Genomic DNA, 23,999 nt, shown 5'->3' with positions numbered 1-23,999 from the left:
CAAAATTGTCCATTCTGAGGAACTGACCTTTACTTTTAAGCTTAACTTTACATTTAATTTCATTTTTAATTCATTTTATAATCAATTATATTATATTGTAATGACAAATCAGACACAATTATTTGTTATATTTAACAAATAATCTTTAAAACTTACTCTGGGGTCTGTGGACCTTGGGCAAGAAGGGCCTCAGTGACCATGACCAACTGATAAGATGGTTTATTGCATATAAAGAATGTGGTCATGTGGAAAAGCAGGGCCATAGAAAAAACCCATAGCCCTTAAAGGGTTAGTTCACCCAAAAATGAAAATAATGTCATTTATTACTCACCCTCATGTCGTTCTACACCTGTAAGACCTTCGTTCATCTGAACACAAATTAAGATATTGTTGATGAAATCCGATGGCTCAATGAGGCCTCTATTGAGAGCAAAGCCATTCAAACTCTCAAGGTCCATAAAGGTACTAAAAACATTTTTGAAACAGTTCATGTGAGTTCAGTGGATCTTGATATTATAAAGCGACAAGAATACTTTTTGTGCGCCAAAAAAAACAAAATAAAGACTTTTCAACAATATCTATATGGGCCGATTTCAAAACACTGCTTCGGAGCTTTACGAATCGAATCAGTGAATCGGAGCGCCAAAATCATGTGATTTCAGCAGTTTAGCCGTTTGATAGGAGATCTGAATCACTAATTTGAAACAGAAGATTCATAAAGCTCAGAAGCTTCATGAAGCAGTCGCTTTATATGATGAACAGATTTAATTTACGCTTTTATTCGCATGTAACATCATCATTCTTTTAAACTTAACAAATTTATTTCAATTACATTTAATTTTATTTTTAATGTTCATATTTTATGATATTTTCATATTTTTAATTCTGCATATACATATATATAGGTCTTTATCTACAGTGTGTGTAACTGAAATTGTTAAGTTTAAAGGTATGATGATGTAAATAATATATAAAGATTTATTTTGATTAATAACTATTTGACTCGTAACCCTGGTGTACAAGAAGATCAGTTTGAGGAGTGATACAGAGGTGAGCCAGTAATGGTCATTTGGTGGTCATGACCCGAGCGACGCAGACAGAACAGAGACGGGCAGGACACGATGTCCCAGAACAGTTTGTGTCGGCTGACAGATCTGACCCACTTCTAAAATCCCAACTAGTCTGTCTCAGCTGGCACGTGCCACAGCGTCGCCTGACCGCCAGACACCCACGTGACCGGCGCGTCTTCGGCTGAAAGCTTTTAAAAAGCAGACTTGATATATTCTCAGAATATACACCAGACTGTGTAACAATGTCTGGTAATTACTGTATGTCATAATAGATAGATAGATAGTGTTGTTAGATAAATAAAGTACAGAGAGTTTAAAGTGTTTTTTTCTTCCACAAAAAGTTCACTTAAAGGGGTCCTTGATTATGATTTCACTTTTTTAACTTTAGTTAGTGTGTAATGTTGCTGTTTGAGCATAAACAACATCTGCAAAGTTACGACACTCAAAGTTCAATGCAAAGGGAGATATTTTCTTTTACAGAAATCACTTTTTAAGGACTACAACAAACAGTAGGGACTACAACAAGCTTCTTCCCTAAAATGTACATAAACCCCGCCCCCGAGAACACGCAACAAAGGGGGTGTGGCCACGTTGGGCTGCTTTAGAGAAGAGGAAGAGTTGTTGTAGTAGAGTGTTGTTGTCATGCTGACATTTTACGCCGGACTGCTTCACAAACGAGGGTCAATTCAACACTGGATTTGCACAAAAGATTAACATGACGGCACATGCTAGTGGATGAGTTGAATCAACTCCACAGCAACTACATAAATTTATCCTCTAACCATTCAGAAACGTCCAGTTTCGTTCTAAAAGTTGTAACTTCTTCCTGAGTCTCTCCATCAGTGTCGACTCCGGTTTGAACAATGTAAGGCTGAACACCGTTACTGACAATCCTCATTTTGGCTGCGTGAGATTCTCCAGTTTTGTTGTTGTTGAGCAACCAAAGCGTGAGCTGTTAAAGCTCCGCCCTCTTCTGGAAAGGGGGCGGGGAGCAGCAGCTTATTTGCATTTAAAGGGACACACACAAAAACAGTGTATTTTTGCTTACAACCAAATAGGGGCAAATTTGACAAGCTATAATAAATGATCTGTGGGGTATTTTGAGCTGAAACTTCACAGACACATTCTGGAGACACCAGAGACTTATATTACATCTTGTGAAAAGGGGCATAATAGGTCCCCTTTAACCATTTAAAAAAAAAACACACACACAATTGACTTATGCATAAATGCACAGCAGTTTGCCCCACTAAAGGTGCTGACCTAATATTGGAGGATCCATGTTAAGGAATCCCACTGACTGGCTTTTCCGATCCATTTCCTTACAGCCCCTGGATGGGGCTAATCCCAATCTGAGTTGCTGTTTTCTGGGAATAGAACAGCTAATCTGTTCTTGGCTCAGAGGAAAGTGACGCAGCACAAAGTCAAATGGTCATAATTTCATACTCATCTATACAGTATATACATGCTGCTGGAAATACCATGTGTCATGCATGGAAAAGTAGCTCTAAAAAGTATATGGACACTTAAAGTTACCATGAAATCAAAATGGTAAATTCTTGTTTTTTTTAATAAATATTTTAGTATTTATGATAAATGATTTATCTTGAATCAAAATAACTTCTCCTCCTTCTTGCAGCGACATCTCTTCTGTTCTCTGATGATGAGGGCGGGGCAACCTGTCACTCAGATGAGAGCCACCAATAGCAAACCACAACCATCCAATCAATTCCACAAGTCCCGCCCTACATTTGTTCTCGTTCGAGAAGCAGTTTCACACGGATATACATCACAATAGGCAAGAAAAGACTATCACAACTTCCGTTATTATTATTAGATGATAAAATATGAAAGCAAGAATCTGTATCTGAGCTCAAATGCAAATTAATGAAACCCTGGATCTAATTTAATGGCATTCAAACACTCTTAAGCATGGCTCCAAAAACTTTTTGGGCCAATTTTAAAATACAAACATGTGCTGATACTCGAAAACAACAGATGGAAATGTGTGAGGTCAACACAGCTGTATTTCCTATCATGTGGAAGAAAGTTTCACTAACTTCACGGACACTGTAAACACACTGTTATAGTGATAAAAAGTTCATAGATAAAAGACTTATATGACTCTCCGATATATTTATATCTCATAAAACAGCCTTTGCATGCTGACTAATGTTTGTTTTTGCCTGGATTGAATTTATGTAATTCCTGGTTTAAACCCAGAGGATTAACATGTGGGTAAATAAAAGGTGGCACACAATCAAATATCTCATGAAGACAGATGATACACGATGACAGAGCGCCTTCAAGGTTTTGTGGTGGGATGTGGGAGTCGTTCCCACTCTGCGCAGGTTTTTGCGCCAGTGGCACGAACACACAGCGGCCGTGAACACACAGCCGCCCACCAAGAGTCATCGGAGAGGGCAGATCTCCATCTCTCTGTGTTCAGTGCTGCAAGGGACGTGAGCAGGAGTGAACGTGGGACATCAGGGTGACTAATGTTATAACCTCCTGACAGCCAGCAATGCATTGTTGTGCACTGGAGTCGACATGTGTTTGTTTTTGCTAATACTTCTGAAAACATGTTATGATGTGGTCTATTTGTTTCAAGACCTGCTGTATGTTAATGAGGACATCTTGGGCTTTTTTGTCATACCAAATTTTATATTTTATATATTTGGTATGACAAATATATATATAAAATTTTATAATTTTATAAAAAACAAATTAATCATATATATATATATATATATATATATGATTAGTTTGTTTTTTATATTAATTTATATTTTATATATTTATATATATATATATATATATATATATATATTAATTTATTTATATAATTATTAATTATTAATTTATATCATTTAAATTATACACTACCAGTGTATATATATATATATATATATATATACACACACACACACACACACATATAATGCTGATGTATTGTAATATAATACATAATGCATTTAATTGATTATTTTAATATATATATACACATATATTTATATGTATACATTTAAAGTTATTTATATTTTATTTTTTTAAATTATCTGATTATATATATATATATATATATATATATATATACATTAGATTTATTTGATATTTTAATATATACATGTAGAGTAATTCATATTTTACATATATATATATATATATAAAACTTTTATTTAAAGGTTACTGCTGAAGTAACTATGTATAATATATAGATATTATGATAGAATAGGATTATGACTGGAATATATGGATTATTTATTAATCTATTCATCTATCTATCTATCTATCTATTATAAATAAATAAATAAACTATGTCTATACATAAATATATATATATATATATATATAAATATATAAATATGTATGTATATAATTATATATATAATTTTAATATTTTATATATGTTGTATTACAATAATTTGGTTAAATTAGTTTCTAATTTATATATTTACTGTATATATTTTTTTGTAAAATTAATATATATATATATATATATATATATATACATTTTATAATTTTTATGTCAATATTCTTTATAAATTACAAAATACTTTATCAAATTAAACATTAATACATATTGTAAATAGCCTATTTAATATGATAATGATATATACGTATTTTTTAAATTAAAAAACTTATCAATATCAATATTTTAAAAGAAGAAAGAGATGAAAAAAGTCCAACGCACAAATGAAAACTTTCGTTCTTTTTTGAGCTTTGCCTTTTGGTTACAGACCAGGAACACGATTTGACCCTGAACGACCGAGAAACAGACACGCGCGCGCCCTCCAGCGGTGAAGAGGCGTCGTGTCTGCGGATGACCGACTGCAGCGAGCAGTAAAACAACTTCAGGGCAGCAAGGGAGTATCATGCAGGCCTGTGTAGCGTCTCATTTCCTCCGCACTTTGCTCACAGCACCATAAATATGTGTCTCAGTGGTCAAGGACGAAAGATCCATCTCAAACGCTGCTGCAGACATGACATGTGTTACAAACTATACAAAAAATAATAAAATATGCAGGGATTGGGGCTAATTGTCACAGACTTCACTCTATAGTGACTATTTCTTAGGATGGGGAAGATTTTTAAAGTCAGTTTCTGTGCATACATTAAAGTCATTCTGACCATATAAAACACATCACAACCTTTATTATTGTACTTGGGTTATTGTCATGCTTATATATCGATGCTTGTCTGAATATATATCAGTGCTTAAAATGTTTTATCATAATACTCATTAAATCAGGCTTGCATGCATACACAATCAAAATATATACATTCTCGTCTCAGCCAATAAGATCTCTGTAAAGAAACGACCATTACTGGAGTCTGAAGGCATATTTATGAGGCTGGATTAAAGTTCATTCTATGCAGAAATGACCAGAGGATAAAAAAGCAGGTGGTTTTTATGACTGCGTAAATTGTTTGCATCTGTTGACACCGTACAGCGGAATGGCTTTGCACTAAAGTGCTGTTAACATTTGTCTCGAGAAGCGTGAGACCGCTTGATTTAATATCTGTGTGGATATTTCTGCCCTCGAGATCTTCTGCATTCATAGTCTGACAAAGACTCTCTCCACGGGGGATTCTTTATTTATTGTTGTTTATTTCTCAAATAAGATGCGGGGCCCGGAGACTATCTCTGACTATCATATATTAAAACAAAAACACACACAGCATGTGCAAATGAAGTATTTACTGCAAATGAACAGGTTATTTCGACACACACGCGCGCACGCCACGGTTGCCAGGTCTTCACAACAAAACCCGCCCAATGGACCCTTTTCACAGACTGTGATGACGCGTTTTAACGTAAATCTTAAAAGTTTTTTATATTTTATTTTATTTAAAAAAAAAAAAAAAAGTATGTACATTTATAACTCTATACTTAGTACTGTATTACCTTTTCATCAAATTACAAAAAAACTAGTTAAAGCTGCTGTGAGGGTGATTCTAATCAAAGACTATAGAATAACACAAGACGTGTCACTCGTATTGTTTTGAATGGGGGAATGTGCAACACGCAATATGGCGGAATAAGTCCCGCCTTCTAAATAAGAGCCAACCGCCTATTGGTAAAGTTATCGTGTCACTGCAGCGGCCTTTAGAAGCTCCGGTTCCTATAGAAACAGTCAGACGCGCGCTTCCAATAGAGACGCGCAGTTAGGACTGCACATGCCCATTAGTTTGATCTAGCCTGAAAAAATGCCTTTTTTTTGTCATGATTCAAGCGTTCAGAAACAACATTTATGAGACAGTTGTTGTCAGATTTCACTGGTGATTTCAAATATTAAATTTAATCGAAAGCTTGGCAAAGAGCTTTAGAGGATTTGATGTTTCTCCATTCAAAGAGATAGGAGCTACACTTGCATGCCCGAGAGGCGTTTCAAAGATGGCCGCCGAGTGAAATGACTTGTCTTAAAGGGACTTTGTTCTAATACACTGGCTATGGGAGTGATGGTAAAGTTGACATCTTTCTCTATACTGACTGCCGTTATCAATCTCTCTCTATTTTTTTCATCTTTTTGAAAGTTGTGAAAACATTGTTTAGTTTTTATTTTGCTATTTGAGAAAATGGGAACACAAAAAAATATATTTAATGTATTCCCTCATTCACCGCCATAGACTTTTACCCAACTACGACGACTTCCGCTTCTGAGAAACACGGAAATGTGAAAAGGGTCTATTGCTACTCAAAACTAGCCCAATCGCATTTCAAGAGGGTTCCCCTAGTAAAATTTGCATTCCAGGGGCTAAATATCATGTTATTTGGGGTTGCTTCAACTCGCGGACATGAAAAGCAACCCGCGGCAAGTGTTAAAGGGGTCATGAATTGTGAAATCAACTTTTGATATATAAGAGGTCATCATACTATAAGAATATCCTGTAAGTTTCAGAACTGAAAAGTTCCTTGTTAGGACATGAAAAACAACTCGCGGCAACAGTGTTAAAGTAGCCCAATTCTGCGGGAAAACCGCAGACTTGGCAACACTGGTAAAACGCCTCCTCCGCAGAAGAAATCAACGCCTACTACTTCATCATTGCAACGTTAGCCCCGCCCACTGGCGTGTTAGTGAGATGAGGAGGAGAGAAGAGCGATACAGGACTAAAAATAACATTACCTTTCAAAGGATCCTAATGCTAGGAATATGGTTATTTATTTTCAACAATGTGAATGTCTCAGTTGAGCTTTATTTATTTGTATTTGGTACATTTCACTGTGGATTCTTTGGTAAATCAGTCGCATTTTGGCGCAGGCTTTGCAAACAGACTTTTACGATATGGACTCGACAGTAATGCAACAACATGTAAGTAACTGTATTAATATAATGCCTGATCTCATATTAATGATTCATGTACAGTCAGATGTTCTTTGTCTATGTGTCAGTAAATCAAACCAGTGACTAAACGGTCAACTTCACGTTGTTTCTCTTAGTAGGATGAAAATAATGTGTTATTTAAACAGTGATTAAATTATGTATAGAAAGCGATTAAAGAACGCTCCCTTTACAATCGCTGGAGCTGTCAATCAAACAGCGTGTGCTGGACTGCAGGTTCATCACTGCAACCTTTCATGCCACGATCTAAATATAATGCCATAGATCTACATGTAATGCTATAATCAACATTTTTCACAATTAGTTAACCTTGAGAGCTGTAATAGTAAAAACATGCTAAAAGAGAGAGTAATACTTGGCTATTTCATATGCAAACATGTCAGCCAATCACAGCAGTGTGCGTTTACACTGAAGTCTCACAGCAGACATGCCCCTTAAAACAGAGCGTTCAAATAAGAGGGCTTAAATCAGGGTAGGAAAAATGGCTTTCATTTCTAAATTATGACAATTTTTGATGTAAAACGCATACCAACATTATAAGTGCACCTCAGAAAACATAAAACAATAAAACAACGCAGTTCACGACCCCTTTAAAGTAGCCCGATTCCGCGGGAAAAACGCGGACTTGGCAACACTGGCGCACACACAGATTAACATATAATAGATGACTTCTTAATACAGGCAGAGCGGCTATAAATGAAGACCCTGAAACTGCGTGTCCTTCATTCGCTCTTCGTGTCTTTGTTCTCTAGTTGGCGTGTTTTTTTTTTTTTTTTGCACGAGTTTCTAACTCCAGTGAAGTTTAATTACTGTCTTTGTTGATAATGAGTCGAGAGATTCATAAAAAAAAAAAACATTAATTAACACATCGCAGGGTCTGTCGTGCGTCACTAGAGGACACAAAACCCTTAAAACTCTTCCCAATGTCAGCCGAAGGCAGAGTCACTCCAGATACGTGGTTTGAGCTGAACAAGGTTTTGAATAAGAGTGTCACAGTGTCTTCAAAGAAAGCTATTAGCATTGTGGACCTTTACAACAGTCTGAAGCTCTCAAAGATTAGCTTTAAAACTGACGGTCTTTGTCTCAGATTTGTAATGGTGTGGTTCAATGTAAAATCTTGAGACACTCTTGAGATTGTAAGGTTTTCTTATTATTCTACTTCTGCTCTCGAGTTTATGGCAGCCCATAGAACCGTATGGTAAAAACTTATGAACGTTTGTCCAATTTGCACGAAATTTGGTATGTAGCATCTACTCACAATCCAGGCAAAAAGTTATTAAAATATTTTTGATCGGCCAATCCGTGCTTGTATAGCGCATCAACAAATTTCAACGGCGAGCATGCAAAAATGGATTTGATGCTGTATCAATGATTTGGTGTATTTACACCAAACTTGGTATGAGTTGGGGGTACATGCAAAGTATCATCACAGCGCCACCTACTGGTGACGAGATAGGAAAATTGGCTATTTTTGCTTATAACTTTTGAATGCCTTGTCCTAATCATGAGGATGGTCTTCTTAGATTCCTTGAGGCATGCCGAGTTGAATGATATCCAATTTTCTTTGGTCGGCCATTTTGAATTTTGTCATAAAATGCTGTGTTTTACGTATTATTACGAAACTCGGTATGATTCATCGAGGCCATGTAGGAGGACCTGTAAAGTTTTAGGTCAAGAGTGGTCAAGAGATATAATGACATTTATGAAAATGCTTATAACATATTAAAAATTCAACATATTGTCATTTAACTTACATTATTAGATTTGTTGGCTTATGCTGAGTCCTACGATACAAAATTTGCCATATTCTACATTACTTACTGTCCATCATATTGAATTTTATTCAAAACCTACTTTTTCGAACTCCTCCTACAAAATTTGTCTGATTTGTACGAAGTTTAATATGTAGCATTTACTTTTGACAAAAAGTTATTAAAAGATTTTTGATAGACCCAAGTATTGTTTTATACTCCGTCAACAAATTTGACTGCGAGCACGCCAAAATGGATATGCGGCTGTATCTTTGCAAAAGTTTTGAGTATTGACACGAAACTTGGTACATGTCATCACAGACATTACTTGAGGATGCATGCAGAGTTTCGTCATAGCGCCACCCACTGCTCAGAAGTTATAAACCATGTTATTATGTTAGAAGTGCTTTAACTGAAGTAATTTAAACAGCTTTATCCTAACCTCATGATCACAGATCTCCACAAATATTTCCTTTTCTGCCCTTATTCGGCTTGACCCCGTAATTGCTGCTTGCAGCTAAAAATGAAAATGTTTTATTTAAAATAATTATTATTATGCATAATACTCTAACCGTAGTTTTATCTATCTAAAACCTTCAATATTCTGGTAATTACAGTATGGGAGCATACAGCATACTAAATCATTTTTGTTTTGTGAGAACGACTCTATATATTATGATATTTCTGTTCTGTGTTGAACAGATTTCACCTTATGAAAACAGAGTGACCTTTCACTCTTTTTATCATCTTATCTTTGAACGTCCAGGAATCATCTAAGCATTGGAGATAAGGATCATTCAACTGAATATTTCTCTTTCTGCTTGCTTTGACTTCGTCCTGCTTGATTTCCAGGTTTAAAGAGTTCTCCGTCTTCATTCGCTAGCGTATAATCCAGCATCAAAGCGATGTAATGTTGCTCAGATGTGTGGGTGTTTGTGTCTGATGGTGAAGCAGGCTTACGGTAGTCATGATAGATGTGAAAGAGGTAAAGCTCTCTGGCCCAGTGGAACACAATAATCCGGCAGGGTTAGGCCGAGACTTCATCTGGATGAGGTCCATTAATCTGAACATCAGGCCTGTGGAGATGCCACTGGATCACATGGTCTGAACATGTAAGAGAAAGTCAAAGAATGAGTGGGTGAGTTTTCTTAAACTTATGAGAGAAAAATATTAAGAAGAGAACAGAAGAAAAAGAAAGTTCATCAATGAAGAGTTGAACCAATCAGCTCTGAGATAAATTCATACACACTCTGATTTGAAACAAAAAGTTTAGGAAATTGCAAACAAACAAACAGTTTTACATATTAAATAAAAAATAAACAAGTAAATATTTTTTAGATAAATCATTTTAAATTAGTAAATAAATATTCAAATAAATAATAATAAAATACATAATACTTTTAAATAATTTTAAATAATAAATAAATCATTTAATTAAATTATTTAAATAAATAAATAATGATTTAAATAAATAAAAATGTAGATAAATTATTTTAAACAAACTAACAATTTTTACATAATAAATAAATTTAAATAAATAATTTTAGAGAAATACTTTTAAATTAATAAATTATAATAAAATAAATAAACATTAATTTTAAATAATAAATAAATAAATAATTTAAATAAACTATAAATGATAAATGAATCATTTAAATAAATAAAAAATAATTTTAATGAATGAATTAATGGTTAGCTAACTAGCTAGCTAGCTTGCTAGATAGATAAACGATAGATAGATACACAGATTTTTTTATGTATTTATGTATTCCTTTACTGTGTTTATAAAAAAAGGTCGTTAAAAACCTCTACAAAACAGAAGGCACAAGATAAATCTGTTTGCTTTTGCAATTAATCTTGTTTGTTATGTCTCGAGCGTCAGAAAGTCAAGGTGGCTTTGACTCACTCGAGTGAACCGTCGACAGAATCACACTCGGGACGGCATAAACACACGACATAACGATCAAAAAGTTCAAGTGATGTTTGGTGAATATCCCATCTGATGGATCTAATCCCGTCGTTTATGTGCAGCACAGACGATCTGTGAGATGTTGACATTTTGTTCTTTACAAATGTTAATCAGTCCTGCTGAACAGGGTTGATATGAGGAAAGGTCTAGTGCTGGATTTCACTTTGAGTAGCCCATTTGTCCTAGTGTTTTAATCCTATTACCCTGAATGAATAGAAATGAACAAAACACTTGATTTGATCCGAAACACGTCAAAGCAGATGCACGTCTTCAATTTTGGATTAAAAAAAAAAAAAAAATAGTAGGCTGTTCTGTATCTCTAAGGCTGATCGTATCTGTATACTGTGTATGTTTTACATTATATTATATTATATTATATTATATTGAGAACCAAGCATGTTGTACACTCAATACGTGGTGTAGTTACAACATCTACCAGCAGGGGGAAACTAGACAAAAAACATTCGAGTCGAGACGGTTGAACGGTTAAATAAAAAAATGAAATAATTTAAATAAATAAACTATGAATGATAAATTAATAATTTAAATAAATAAATCTTTAATCATTTAATAATGATAAATTAAATAAATAATAATTTAATTAATATTTTTAAATTTAATATAATTTAAAATAATAATTATATAATTTAATAATAAATTAAATTAATAAATTAATTCTATTAATCTTTATAAGATAGGAGTTAAACTCCCTATTAAATCGTGTTGTGATGTATTTGTCATTGAAACAGGAAGTTGAGGTACGACACCAACGGACTTTTCCTTTTTTTTTTAATTTCCAAAGGCCTTTAGTTTATATCAAAACCCAGCAGAACTAACGTTACTCTTGACAACTTGTGTCGTACGACGACTGCAGTCTATGCTGCAGACCTTCAAGAACCCGAGGATGATGAAGGAAAACCTGAACTTGTTTGTTTTTTGGGGGTACGTACAATGTATTCAAGCCAAGATGACTGGCATTAATGAAGAGGCACATTATTTACTATTTACTGATGCTCGTCAGTCTAGTGAGCATTGGTCAAAAACTGTATACAATCTAGAGTCCAATGCTATTTTGGTGTTTTCCATGAGCTGTGCATTTTAAATGTTTATCTAGGCTACTAAAAGTGAATTTTTGATTGTACACTATCATATACATGACCGCACAGCTAATAGACATGGACTAAAAGTGACAAAACTCCCTTTTTAATTTAATTGGGCTTTAAAAATGCAAAATATTCGCTTAAAATCCATTAAAACAGACAGTTGTCAACACGTTTGAGTTATACTGCCATCTAGTGATGTTTTCTGTGTCCAACATGCAACAGCATCATCATCATCATCTGTGAATTTTGATTTATGGAGATGATATTAGCTGTCAGTGATCCGTCATAAGTATAAATATTATAGCCAAAATATAATGGACACATATTAAAGAAAATTACCAACATAGGTCATTTTAAATAGCATAAATCATAAAATAATGGAGTAAACAAAATAAGAGTGGATCTGGTTTTAAGAAGCATTCAAGTTCATTTAGGTTTTCCCATTCCAGTTTTTACCAGCTTAACACAATATAACACATTATAAATGACATTTAGCCCACATATAAAAAGAAATACAGTGCATACAATACATGCTATATTTATGAACTTTGCTAATAATATATACATGTACTTGTGCATTGTAATAATTCTCAAATTGTTCATTAAAACTAATGCTGTCAGTCTATAAAAAGCATGACTGTCATGCAAAAGCTGCATCAAACGCTCCACAAATTCAAACCATGAAAATAATTTCCAGCAAAAGTCCCACGTTATGGTAAACTTGAGAAGACATTGAGATGAACAGATGATATAAAGCTCATAGAAGCTCGTTTCTGCCATGGAATAAAACAAATCTCGCAATTCGGACTTATTTTCTTACAGTTGCGAGTTTATATCTCACAATTCTGAGGGGGGAAAAAGCAGAATTGCAAGTTATAAACACTGAAACAAGCTTCCATAAAAAACTGGCTTGCATGAGATTATCTTAAAAACATTTCACTATATAAAAACTGCAATAAAACAAAAGGTTAAATTCAAAGAGAAACCATCTGAAGTTTTTACTTCACATTCACATTCATTTACTCTTTATGTCTTAGTTTTGTGTTTTCTCCCATGTTTTACAGTGGATAATAATGCTACTGCCGTCCTATTTGAAGCCTTTGGTGATTATGATTCAGGAGTTTCACTGGCAGGTATTTTTTCTCATTTTAAGCAACAAAAAAATGGATGCATTTTTCATCAAACAAGGCTCAATATCGTATGTCATTTTGCTTCTCAAGTAAATGTATCTTGATTTAACAATGTTTAGATATTTGTACTGGAAAACAAGACAAAAAAAACTGAGGAAGACAATAATTTCTTATGTGTTTTGTGCATGTCTCTTCAGGATATGATGGATCTCATCCACTCCAGACTCTCACAGAGCAAGCACCAGCCCGATGAGCATCAGTAGATGAGATAAGACGCTTTCCATATTGGATCCACGATTCTTCTTCGCATTTTCCATGCCTGTATCTTCAATTTTAGTGTGCACATGTGTGGGCTCTCCGAGAGTATCAGTGGGCTCCGTGGTCACGTGGGGACGCTCAGATAAGACAGTCGGATCTTCAGTGTTGTCCGGTTGCTCAGATGGATGCCACTTCTCAGCCACTGTGAGGAAAAGAGTAGGGTTTACAACAAAAACAGGCATAGTTTAGTTCTTCATGACTGTTTTCCACCACTTTTTATTTCATGTTGATTTGCATTGATAAAGTTTTCACTTTACCACAGATGTTCTTCTCACACATTGGTATGGTATCTGGACACTGTGAGCACGGCTCTCCAGAATTGTATGGCTTTAGTCCCTCAAAATTTCCTCTGAAATGAAGGAAAAGGGAAGGGTGGATTTTATAGATATTTCACTTTATTGTGTGAAAGGTGTTTTAGATCAGTGGTTTTCAACTAGATGGCTTAAATATAAGACAAAACAGCTAAAAGTCAAGTTTTAATTCCCTCAACAACTGTCTTTAAGTCTTAAAAAGTTATATATATATATATATATATATATATATATATATATAGTCATGAAAGTCATGAAAATGTATAAAATCTTAAAAACACCTGTACATTTCTATAATACATCTTTCTAGTTGTGTCAGTCTTTAAAATATTTTGAGTTAATTTGCCATTTGAGTTAAAAATATTTGTAAAAACCTATAATCACTGAGGATTTTCAAAAAATACAGCATTTATATATATATATATATATACATTTTATGATACATTTATAGTTTATTTATATATATTTATATTTAAATAATTTTATGATACATTTATAGTTTTTATATATATATATATATATATAATTTTATGATAAATTTATAGTTTATTTTATATATATATATATATATATATGAGCTTTAGCTTCAATATAATAATATAAATACAAATAAAAATATAAATTTAATAAATTATAATTATTTTATATAAATAATACAGATAATTACACAAATGATACTTATTTTGACTGAAGAAACTAAATAAATTCATTATTGGACCCTGAAGAACATTCAGTTCTTGAATCTGAAATTCATCTATATAATTTTATATTTGACTATATTGTCACTTAATAACATAAAAAAGTTTGAAAACAAGCAGCTTTGATATTACAACAGAAATATCTTTGGGTGCCTTTGAAAATGGTCTTGGAGTCAAAAAGGTTAAGAACCACTGCTTTAAGCCCAAAGTATACTTCACTTTTTACGTGTATGCGAGGATCAGCGTACAGTGCGCGTGACGCAAATTTCGTCATCAGAAAAGTATGTGCACGACCGGATTTTTGTAACCGTGCGTATTTGTACACGCAGGTCGCACATGTGCAACCGTTCCCTGGGGGTGTCGATTCACAAGGTAGTCGAAGAAAAACTGCATAAACGGAACAGACCGGTGTGGTGAGAAAACGATTCCCTGTGTATGCGTACAAGTCAAATGAAGTATACTTTGCAAGGCTGTAAGTTTGACTGTAAAAAAAAACAAAAACTAAGTATGCCCAGGGCTTTAGATAGTTTTAAAGCTGTGTTTCAGTATTAGCTGATGGTATAGACTTCTAGACTAAAATAATTGTATATGAACTCATATGAGGTTAAGTTGCAACTTATACCACCATAAATATTGTAGAACTGGCCATGTTCTAGAATGTTTTAGAACACTGAGGTCATGTTCAGTCTGGATTATTGAAATGCACTTACTGAGGGAAGTAATTACAGACGAGAAGAGTGGCCTTCTTAAAATCTAGACCCTGAAGAGTGTCACACAATTGAGCAGCACAGCCAATTCTATTGCTGTCGGCCCACACCATCTGCAACAACAACAGAGAAACTCATCGTCACATCTGTATATTCATAATGTGAAAACCAATCAAACTCACCGAACAGAAACGGCATTCACCTGAGTGTAATGGCCACACATTTTGTCTTCAGGACAGGAATTGTTTTCATAGTTATAATCCACATATTCTCCAAACCTGCAGTGCAAAGAAATGAGTTGCATTACTGCTTAAAGATAGTTTTTCTGCATATTACAAATCATTGGTATTTATTCTTTTATCCACCAGTCATTCATTCATTCTCATTTATGTTTTAGTTCAGATATTTTTCATACCAGTTCAGCATTGCTTTGGTTGCATTAAATGGTCCATTGGTGACAAAGAGATTTTCACCCATGGTAAGATCCTCAAGTTCAGGGTTGTGATCCCAGGTGCATTTTGTTGCGTAAGATTCCGCCACCAGACGCAGTGTCTCGTCCCACACCTTAAATGATAGAAACAAATTTGATATTATTTGACTTTGAAGTTTGTTAGTTTTGTGACAGCAGAAAAATGTATTTACTTAACTCTTAAATCAGTGTTATTTTTTACGTTATTATAATTATCTAAAAAAGAAAAAAATATATATAAATTATATTAAATTTTTTATATTTATAATTGTATATATACACATACTATATATATATATATATATATATACACCAGTCAGGCATAACATTATGAGCACTGACAGGTGAAGTGAATATCACTGATTATCTCTTCATCACGGCACCTGTTAGTGGGTGGATATATTAGGCAGCAAGTGAACATTTTGTCCTCAAAGTTGATGTGATAGAAGCAGGAAAAATGGGCAAGAGTAAGGATTTGAGTGAGTTTGACAAGGACCAAACTGTGATGGCTAGACGACTGGGTCAGAGCATCTCCAAAAGCTCTTGTGGGGTGTTCCCGGTCTGCAGTGGACTGACCAAAATCTATCAAAAGTGGTCCAAGGAAGGAACAGTGGTGAACCGGTGACAGGGTCATGGGCGGCCAAGGCTCATTGATGCACGTGGGGAGCGAAGGCTGGCCCGTGTGGTCCGATCCAACAGACGAGCTACTGTAGCTCAGATTGCTCAAGAAGTTAATGCTGGTTCTGATAGAAAGGTGTCAGAATACACAGTGCAGCACAGTTTGTTGCGTATGGGGCTGTATAGCCGCAGACCAGTCAGGGTGCCCATGCTGACCCAACAGTGGGCACGTGAGCATCAGAACTGGACCACGGAGCAATGGAAGAAGGTGGCCTGGTCTGATGAATCACGTTTTCTTTTATATCACGTGGATGGCCGGGTGCGTGTGCGTCGCTTACCGGGGGAACACATGACACCAGGATGGAAGAAGGCAAGCTGGCGGAGGCAGTGTGATGCTTTGGGCAATGTTCTGCTGGGAAACCTTGGGTCCTTCCATCCATGTGGATGTTATTTTGACACGTACCACCTACTTAAGCATTGTTGCAGACCATGTACACCCTTTCATGGAAACGGTATTCCCTGGTGGCTGTGGCCTCTTTCAGCAGGATAATGCGCCCTGCCACAAAGCAAAAATGGTTCAGGAATGGTTTGAGGAGCACAACAACAAGTTTGAGGTGTTGACTTGGCCTCCAAATTCCCCAGATCTCAATCCAATCGAGCATCTGTGGGATGTGCTGAACAAACAAGTCCGATCCATGGAGGCTCCACCTCGCAACTTACAGGACTTAAAGGATTATTTCACTTCTGAATTAAAATTTCCTGATAATTTTCTCACCCCCATGTCATCCGAGATGTTTATGTCTTTCTTTCTTCAGTCGAAAAGAAATTAAGGTTTTTGAGGAAAACATTCCAGGATTTTTCTCCATATAGTGGATTTCACTGGGGTTCAACGGGTTGAAGGTGCAAATGTCAGTTTCAGTGCAGCTTCAAAGAGCTCTACATGATCCCAGATGAGGAATAAGGGTCTTATCTAGTGAAACCAAAAATGTATATACTTTTCAGTCCTTCCAGGATTTTGCGGGACTTTTTTCTGATTTTTGCAGCCTAAAATTTGCAGATTTTCTCAAAATTTGTGGCAGTATTTACAGCATTTCTTGTTGTTTAGCAGTGAAGATATACAACAGACAACATTCTTTTAACATCGTTATTACTTTTTTTAACCATTGCAGGGCTCCGGACTAACATTTGAGGGCAGTAGCACCAGTAGCATTAGCAACCATTAAAGGGTTAGTTCACCCAAAAATGAAATTTCTGTCATTAATTCCTCACCCTCATGTCATTCCACACCCGTAAGACCTTCGTTCATCATCAGAACACAAATTAAGATATTTTTGATCAAATCCGATGGCTCAGTGAGGCCTGCATTGCCAGCAAGATAATTAACACTTTCAATGCCCATAAAGCTACTAAAGACATATTTAAAACAGTTTATGTGACTACAGTGGTTCAACCTTAATGTTATAAAGCGACGAGAATACTTTTTGTGCACCAAAAAAACAAAAGAACGACTTTATTCAACAATATCTAGTGATGGGCACTTTCAAAACACTGCTTCATGAAGCTTCGAAGCTTTACGAATCTTTTGTTTCGAATCAGTGGTTCAGAGCGTGTATCAAACTGCCAAAGTCACGTGATTTCAGTAAACATTTTAAATATGTCTTTAGTACCTTTCTGGGCATTAACTTGCTGTCTATGGCCTCACTGAGCCATCAGATTTTATCAAAAATATCTTAATGAATCTTAATAAATTAATGACATAATTTACATTTTTGGGTGAACTAACCCTTTAAGTTCTAAGGTGGCACCAGCCTCTGATTTGGCAGTACTGTGAGGGCTCACAAAAAGCAATTAGCTTGAGTTGTTATTAACATTTATTTTATTATTAATAAATATTAATATATACTAGGGTGTGGAAATGGCTAATAAGCCAATAACTCCTCTGCAGCATCTACTACAGTGGTAATTTATTGTCTTTTTTTATTTCTAAATAAGTGTTTGCTTTCCTACATCAGTTTTACAAATGGGGACAAACTATGAAGGATGAACAAATAATGTTTTGGACATCACATTAAAAATAACATTAAAATTGGGCGATATTTAAAGCTTTGAAATGCTGGGAAAAGTTGTGTGAAGCACTTAAAAGCACTCGACAACATTAGATCATTTCTGCCACAAGTTATTTCTGTTAGTGTTAGTGGCAAAATGTTTCTTGTGGTTTCCAGATTACACAGCGCAGAATTAATAACATTGCTGAATTCTCTGTTAAACCACAGATATCAGGTCAAACAGATATCAAACTGATATCTGTGGTTTAACAGAAAATTTTGTGACGAATGTGAATGCTTCTCACAAGATTTCTCAGCGATGATATTAATTCTGCAGTGAATTCAAGCTCTTTCTTCCCAGCGCTGTGTAGAAATGGGCTGCACCCGAAAACTTAGGCCGCTGACTTGTTGACTCGCTGCCCGGGCTGTCAGGCAATGACTTTGCAGGCAGCGTTTGCGCACGAAGGTACCTCACAAAACTAATATTTTGGACAGACTACTGAGGCAGCGTACAGATTTAATGATAGATAACAAAACAGAGAGCACTTTGGTGACAAAAAAATTGAATATTTAATTACCACAATACTAACTTCTCACTAGAAGGGCGTTTGACTTAGTCTTTGCATGTTCGCTTTGGAGATACTGGATCGGTACATCCGCGTACGTCACGCATGACCTTTGTAGCGTGATTACGTAATGCGTGGCGCATCGCAGAGCAGTGCAAGACGAGCATTTGTGGTTAAAAGTATATAAATTTTTATTTATTTTTTTAGAAAATGACCGATGGTTTCGCTAGATAAGACTCTTATTCCTCGTCTGGGATCATGTAGAGCTCTTTGAAGCTGCACAGAAACTGACATTTGGACCTTCAACCCGTTGAACCCCAGTGAAGTCCACTATATGGAGAAAAATCCTGGAATGTTTTCCTCAAAAACCTTAATTTCTTTTCGACTGAAGAAAGAAAGACATGAACATCTTGGATGTCATGGGGGTGAGTAAATTATCAGGAAATTTTCATTCAGAAATGAACTAATCCTTGAACTAATGAACTAATCTTGGTGCCAGATACCACAGCACACCCGTTGAGGCATGGACTCCACTAGACCCCTGAAGGTTCAGGGGTCTAGTGGAGTCCATGCCTCGACGGGTCAGGGCTGTTTTGGCAGCAAAAGGGGGAACAACACAATAATGTTATTCCTGATTGGTGTATATATGCTTTGTTTTCTTTATGCAAAATATAATTTCTTAATTTTTTCTCTTCATTTTGACCCAGACATGTTTGTACAATCCACTCTATTGTTGTGTAAATGTAAGTGAACAAAACATGTTTCACAAGACGCCCAGAGTCTTTTCCAGTGAATCCTCCCATAGCCGTGCTCTGAATTTCACCCACAATACAAACACAAGAGAGTAAGACAGGATGACCACATGGGGCTTTATTAAAACACTCACACTCAGCACAGTGTTCCTGCCGTCTCGTATAACATTCACATTCCTCAGCATGTCACACACACATACACGTTGCGCAATGGTATTCCGTGCATTCACCCACCCACACACACTCCATCCAGTCAAAATCAATGTGAAATTCCCTCTTTATCAGATAAAGAAAGGTCTCATGCATTATAATACCAGCCTTGTGTGTCTCGGTTTCTTGCATTCACATGATACACAAGTTGAGGTGTTTCACACACCAGCAATGAGGGACTTTTTACATACTAACATTGATACTAAATAACTTTATGCCGAGTGATTTATTAAATATAAGTTTTCATTTGGTAAACTACAATTATGATTACTGTATTACTTCGACTCCCTTGTGTTTTGAAGTTAATTGCGCCAATGATTATGCATCATGACACAATTACCATGGATATTAATGTGATAATTGTTGTATAGAGCAGTAATGAGACCATTAAAGATGTGATTCCAGTGATTGATGGCAGATGATGAGATGTTTTGACTTCATAATAGCATTCAGAGACTTTAAGCGCACACCAAAACATCAACAGTTCATAGAGAGAGAGATGAACCCAGGTGAAAAAAAAGCACATTTCTATAATGTACTTAAAATGCTCTATTTTCGAGCACTAATTTTGTATTTAATATACTAAAAATTGTTCTTTAGTACTTCTTAAGATAATCTTAAGAACATCTAAGTGTACTCAACTGTGCTATTTTGAGACACCATGAAATATGAACTAAAATGTGCTTTTAATATGTTATCTCTGTATTTAAAAACTATATTTAGTTACAACTTGTAGTACACTATGGGTTCAAATGTACTATAAGTGGTAACTAAATACATTTTTTAAATACAGAGATAATATATTAAAAGCACATTTTAGTTCATATTTTATGGTGTCTCAAAATAGCACAGTTAAGTACACTTAGATGTTCTTAAGATTATCTTATGAAGTACTAAAGAAGACTTTTTAGTATATTAAGTACAAAATTAGTGCACGAAAATAGAATTAGACTTAATATGAATAAGTACATTATAGAAATGTGCTTTTTTTTCACCTGGGAGAGATCAAACTCAGACTTTACACATGTTTGGCAGGGAAAGCTATTTTCTATGTATCATGGACACTACCAAGTTTGGGTTAAGATTTTTTTAAAGAAAAGTTTGGATTGAAAAAAAGTGGAATTTTTGCACTTACACCACTAGAACCAAAACGAAATGCACTGTCCGGCCAAAAAAAAAAAAAAAAAAAAGTTGCTGTTTGGATTTAAATAGGCAAATACTTAAGAGGTCTATGACTAAATCATTATTCCTGTGATTATTATGTTTCTAGCATGTTATATATTTGGCAACAGTTCTTCTAACCCTAGTTGATGGAGTGTGTAGCTTTTCATTTCTTAAACAACCATGTAGGAAGACACATCATGGCTATATTCCAGGATGACATGTCAAGATTCATCAGGCTCTGATGAATGAATGGTTGGGAGGGAGCATGAAAAATCATCTTCACACATGAATTGGCACCTCTGAATCCAGACCTTGAGTTCATTGAAAGTCTTTGGGATGTACTGGAACATGTGAACATGATTCTTCATGCTCCCTCCCAACCATTTCACAATTTGAGCCTAATGAATCTTGGCTTTGTTATCCTGAAATTTGGCCATGATGTGTCTTCCTACATGGATATTTAAGAAATGAAAAGCTACACACTCCATCAGTTAGGGTTAGAAGAACTGTTGCCAAACATATGCTAGAAACATGATAATCAGTGCAATAATGATCCAGTCATACACTTTTAAGCATTTTCCTATTTAACTCCAAACAGCAACTTTTTTTGTTGTTGTCCTGGCAGTGTATGTTGTGTGCATCGGGTGCATCTCTTACCACTTTCTGCATGAAGGCGGCACTGGGATGAACCTGAGAGCGAAGCTCGTTGTGCATGTCCACGATGGTTGATTTCTCCTGCTCAGTCAGCTGACCGGCGGCTAAACTCAGAATCACCCAGAGCCCGGCGCTCCAGAGGGCCACGTCCCAGTACATGCTGCCTGTCCGACTGCTCCTTCCCTGAAGAGACTAGATCAGCTGGCAGTGGTCGGATAGAACCTCTTCTCTTTTTCTGAGCAGTTCTCCACAGTCTTATCCCGTCACTCGCTGTCCTTAATTCCTTCAGAGCATGTTAAAGTATCTCTCTCAGGGCTGTTAGTGTGTGTAAGTGAGAGAGAAAGTTAATACAGGACCCCAGAATGAAACTCCCACCCTTTTTATCCTGTACTCAAGCCGCCCCTTGGTCATATTACACATCACACATGCACATGAACACACTCTACTAGTTTACTCACATTACTGGGCTTACTCTTTCCAACTGTCCAATAAGTCCAACAGGCAGCACTAGATTTCCAAAGCATTGAGAAATTACTGGGTTTTAGTCACAGAGCGAGTCATAGCAGTTCTGCTTGAGGAATGCCTGAGATAACGGATATGATATGATTTGATTTGAACTGCCTGTGTTTTCCTTGAAACCCTTATATTAACCCTAAAGTGGGTACCTCCCCGCGGCAGGTTACACAAACCCAGATCTCATTTACTGTAAGTGACGCCAGTGAAATTCTTTCCATCTTTATAGCTGAGCTGTTAACATAGAGGATTATTTGATTTCAAGGATAAGGTCTGAATTGTTAAACTTGACAACACAGTTGAGCTGTTCCTTTTGCCCTACAACTTGAGTAACAACATTTCAAGAACTAGATTTTTACATTTTCTGATGAAAATGTGAGTGGTGTTTTTTTATTGCGCAAAATGCAAAAAGTGAAAATATGGAAGCTTGTTTCTGCCACTGAATAAAAACAAAAAAAGTAACTGTGACTTTTTATCTCCCAATTCTATCTCCCTACTTTTTTTCTCAGATTTGCAAGTTATGAAGTCAGAATTGCGTGATATAAAGTCGCAATTGTGAGTTATGAATTCTGAATCACGTGATATAAAGTCGCAATTGCGAGTTACAGATTCTGAATTGTGTGATATAAAATCGCAATTGCGAGTTACGAAGTCCGAATTGCTTGATATAAAATCACAATTGCGAGTTATGAAGTCAGAATTGCGTGATATAAAGTTGCAATTGCGAGTTACAAATTCCGAATTGCTTGATATAAAATCGCAATTGTGAGTTACGAATTCCGAATTGCTTGATATAAAATCGCAATTGTGAGTTACGAATTCCGAATTGCTTGATATAAAGTCACAATTACGAGTTATGAAGTCAGAATTGCGTGATATAAAGTTGCAGTTGTGAGATAAAGTCAGAATTGCGTGATATAAAGTTGCAGTTGCGGGTTACGAAGTCCGAATTGCGTGATATAAAGTTGAAATTGTGAGTTACGAATTCCAAATTGCGTGATATAAAATCGCAATTGCGAGTTACGAATTCCGAATTGAGTGATATAAAATCGCAATTGTGAGTTACGAAGTCCGAATTGCTTGATATAAAATCACAATTGCGAGTTACGAATTCCGAATTGCTTGATATAAAATCACAATTGTGAGTTACGAAGTCAGAATTGCGTGATATAAAGTTGCAATTGCAAGTTACGAATTCCGAATTGCTTGATATAAAATCGCAATTGTGAGTTACGAATTCCGAATTGCTTGATATAAAATCACAATTGTGAGTTACGAATTCCGACTTGCTTGATATAAAATCACAATTGCGAGTTATGAAGTCAGAATTGCGTGATATAAAGTTGCAATTGCGAGTTACGAATTCCGAATTGCTTGATATAAAATCGCAATTGTGAGTTACGAATTCCGAATTGCTTGATATAAAATCACAATTGTGAGTTACGAATTCTGAATTGCTTGATATAAAATTGCAATTGTGAGTTACGAATTCCGAATTGCTTGATATAAAGTCACAATTACGAGTTATGAAGTCAGAATTGCGTGATATAAAGTTGCAGTTGCGAGTTACAAAGTCCGAATTGCGTGATATAGTTAAAATTGTGAGT

The 23,999-nt window shown here is 35.4% G+C and overlaps 1 protein-coding gene across 1 annotated transcript; it reads right to left on the bottom strand.

Annotated features, from left to right (window-relative positions):
• Positions 1-12,629: 12,629 nt before the first annotated feature.
• LOC127505359 (peptidase inhibitor 16) lies at positions 12,630-22,514 on the bottom strand. The gene is made up of 7 exons (XM_051880839.1): positions 22,338-22,514; positions 21,883-22,194; positions 15,817-15,965; positions 15,604-15,679; positions 15,405-15,514; positions 13,943-14,034; positions 12,630-13,827 (listed from the first exon to the last, which is right to left on the bottom strand). The coding sequence occupies exons 2-7, from the start codon at positions 22,036-22,038 to the stop codon at positions 13,595-13,597; spliced, it is 816 nt and encodes a 271-aa protein (XP_051736799.1). The 5' UTR covers positions 22,039-22,194; positions 22,338-22,514; the 3' UTR covers positions 12,630-13,594.
• Positions 22,515-23,999: the final 1,485 nt, after the last annotated feature.

Source organism: Ctenopharyngodon idella, chromosome 22, assembly GCF_019924925.1.
Source record: "Ctenopharyngodon idella isolate HZGC_01 chromosome 22, HZGC01, whole genome shotgun sequence".
Classification (NCBI taxonomy): domain Eukaryota; kingdom Metazoa; phylum Chordata; class Actinopteri; order Cypriniformes; family Xenocyprididae; genus Ctenopharyngodon; species Ctenopharyngodon idella.
This window is presented reverse-complemented; position numbering and strand designations above follow the sequence as displayed.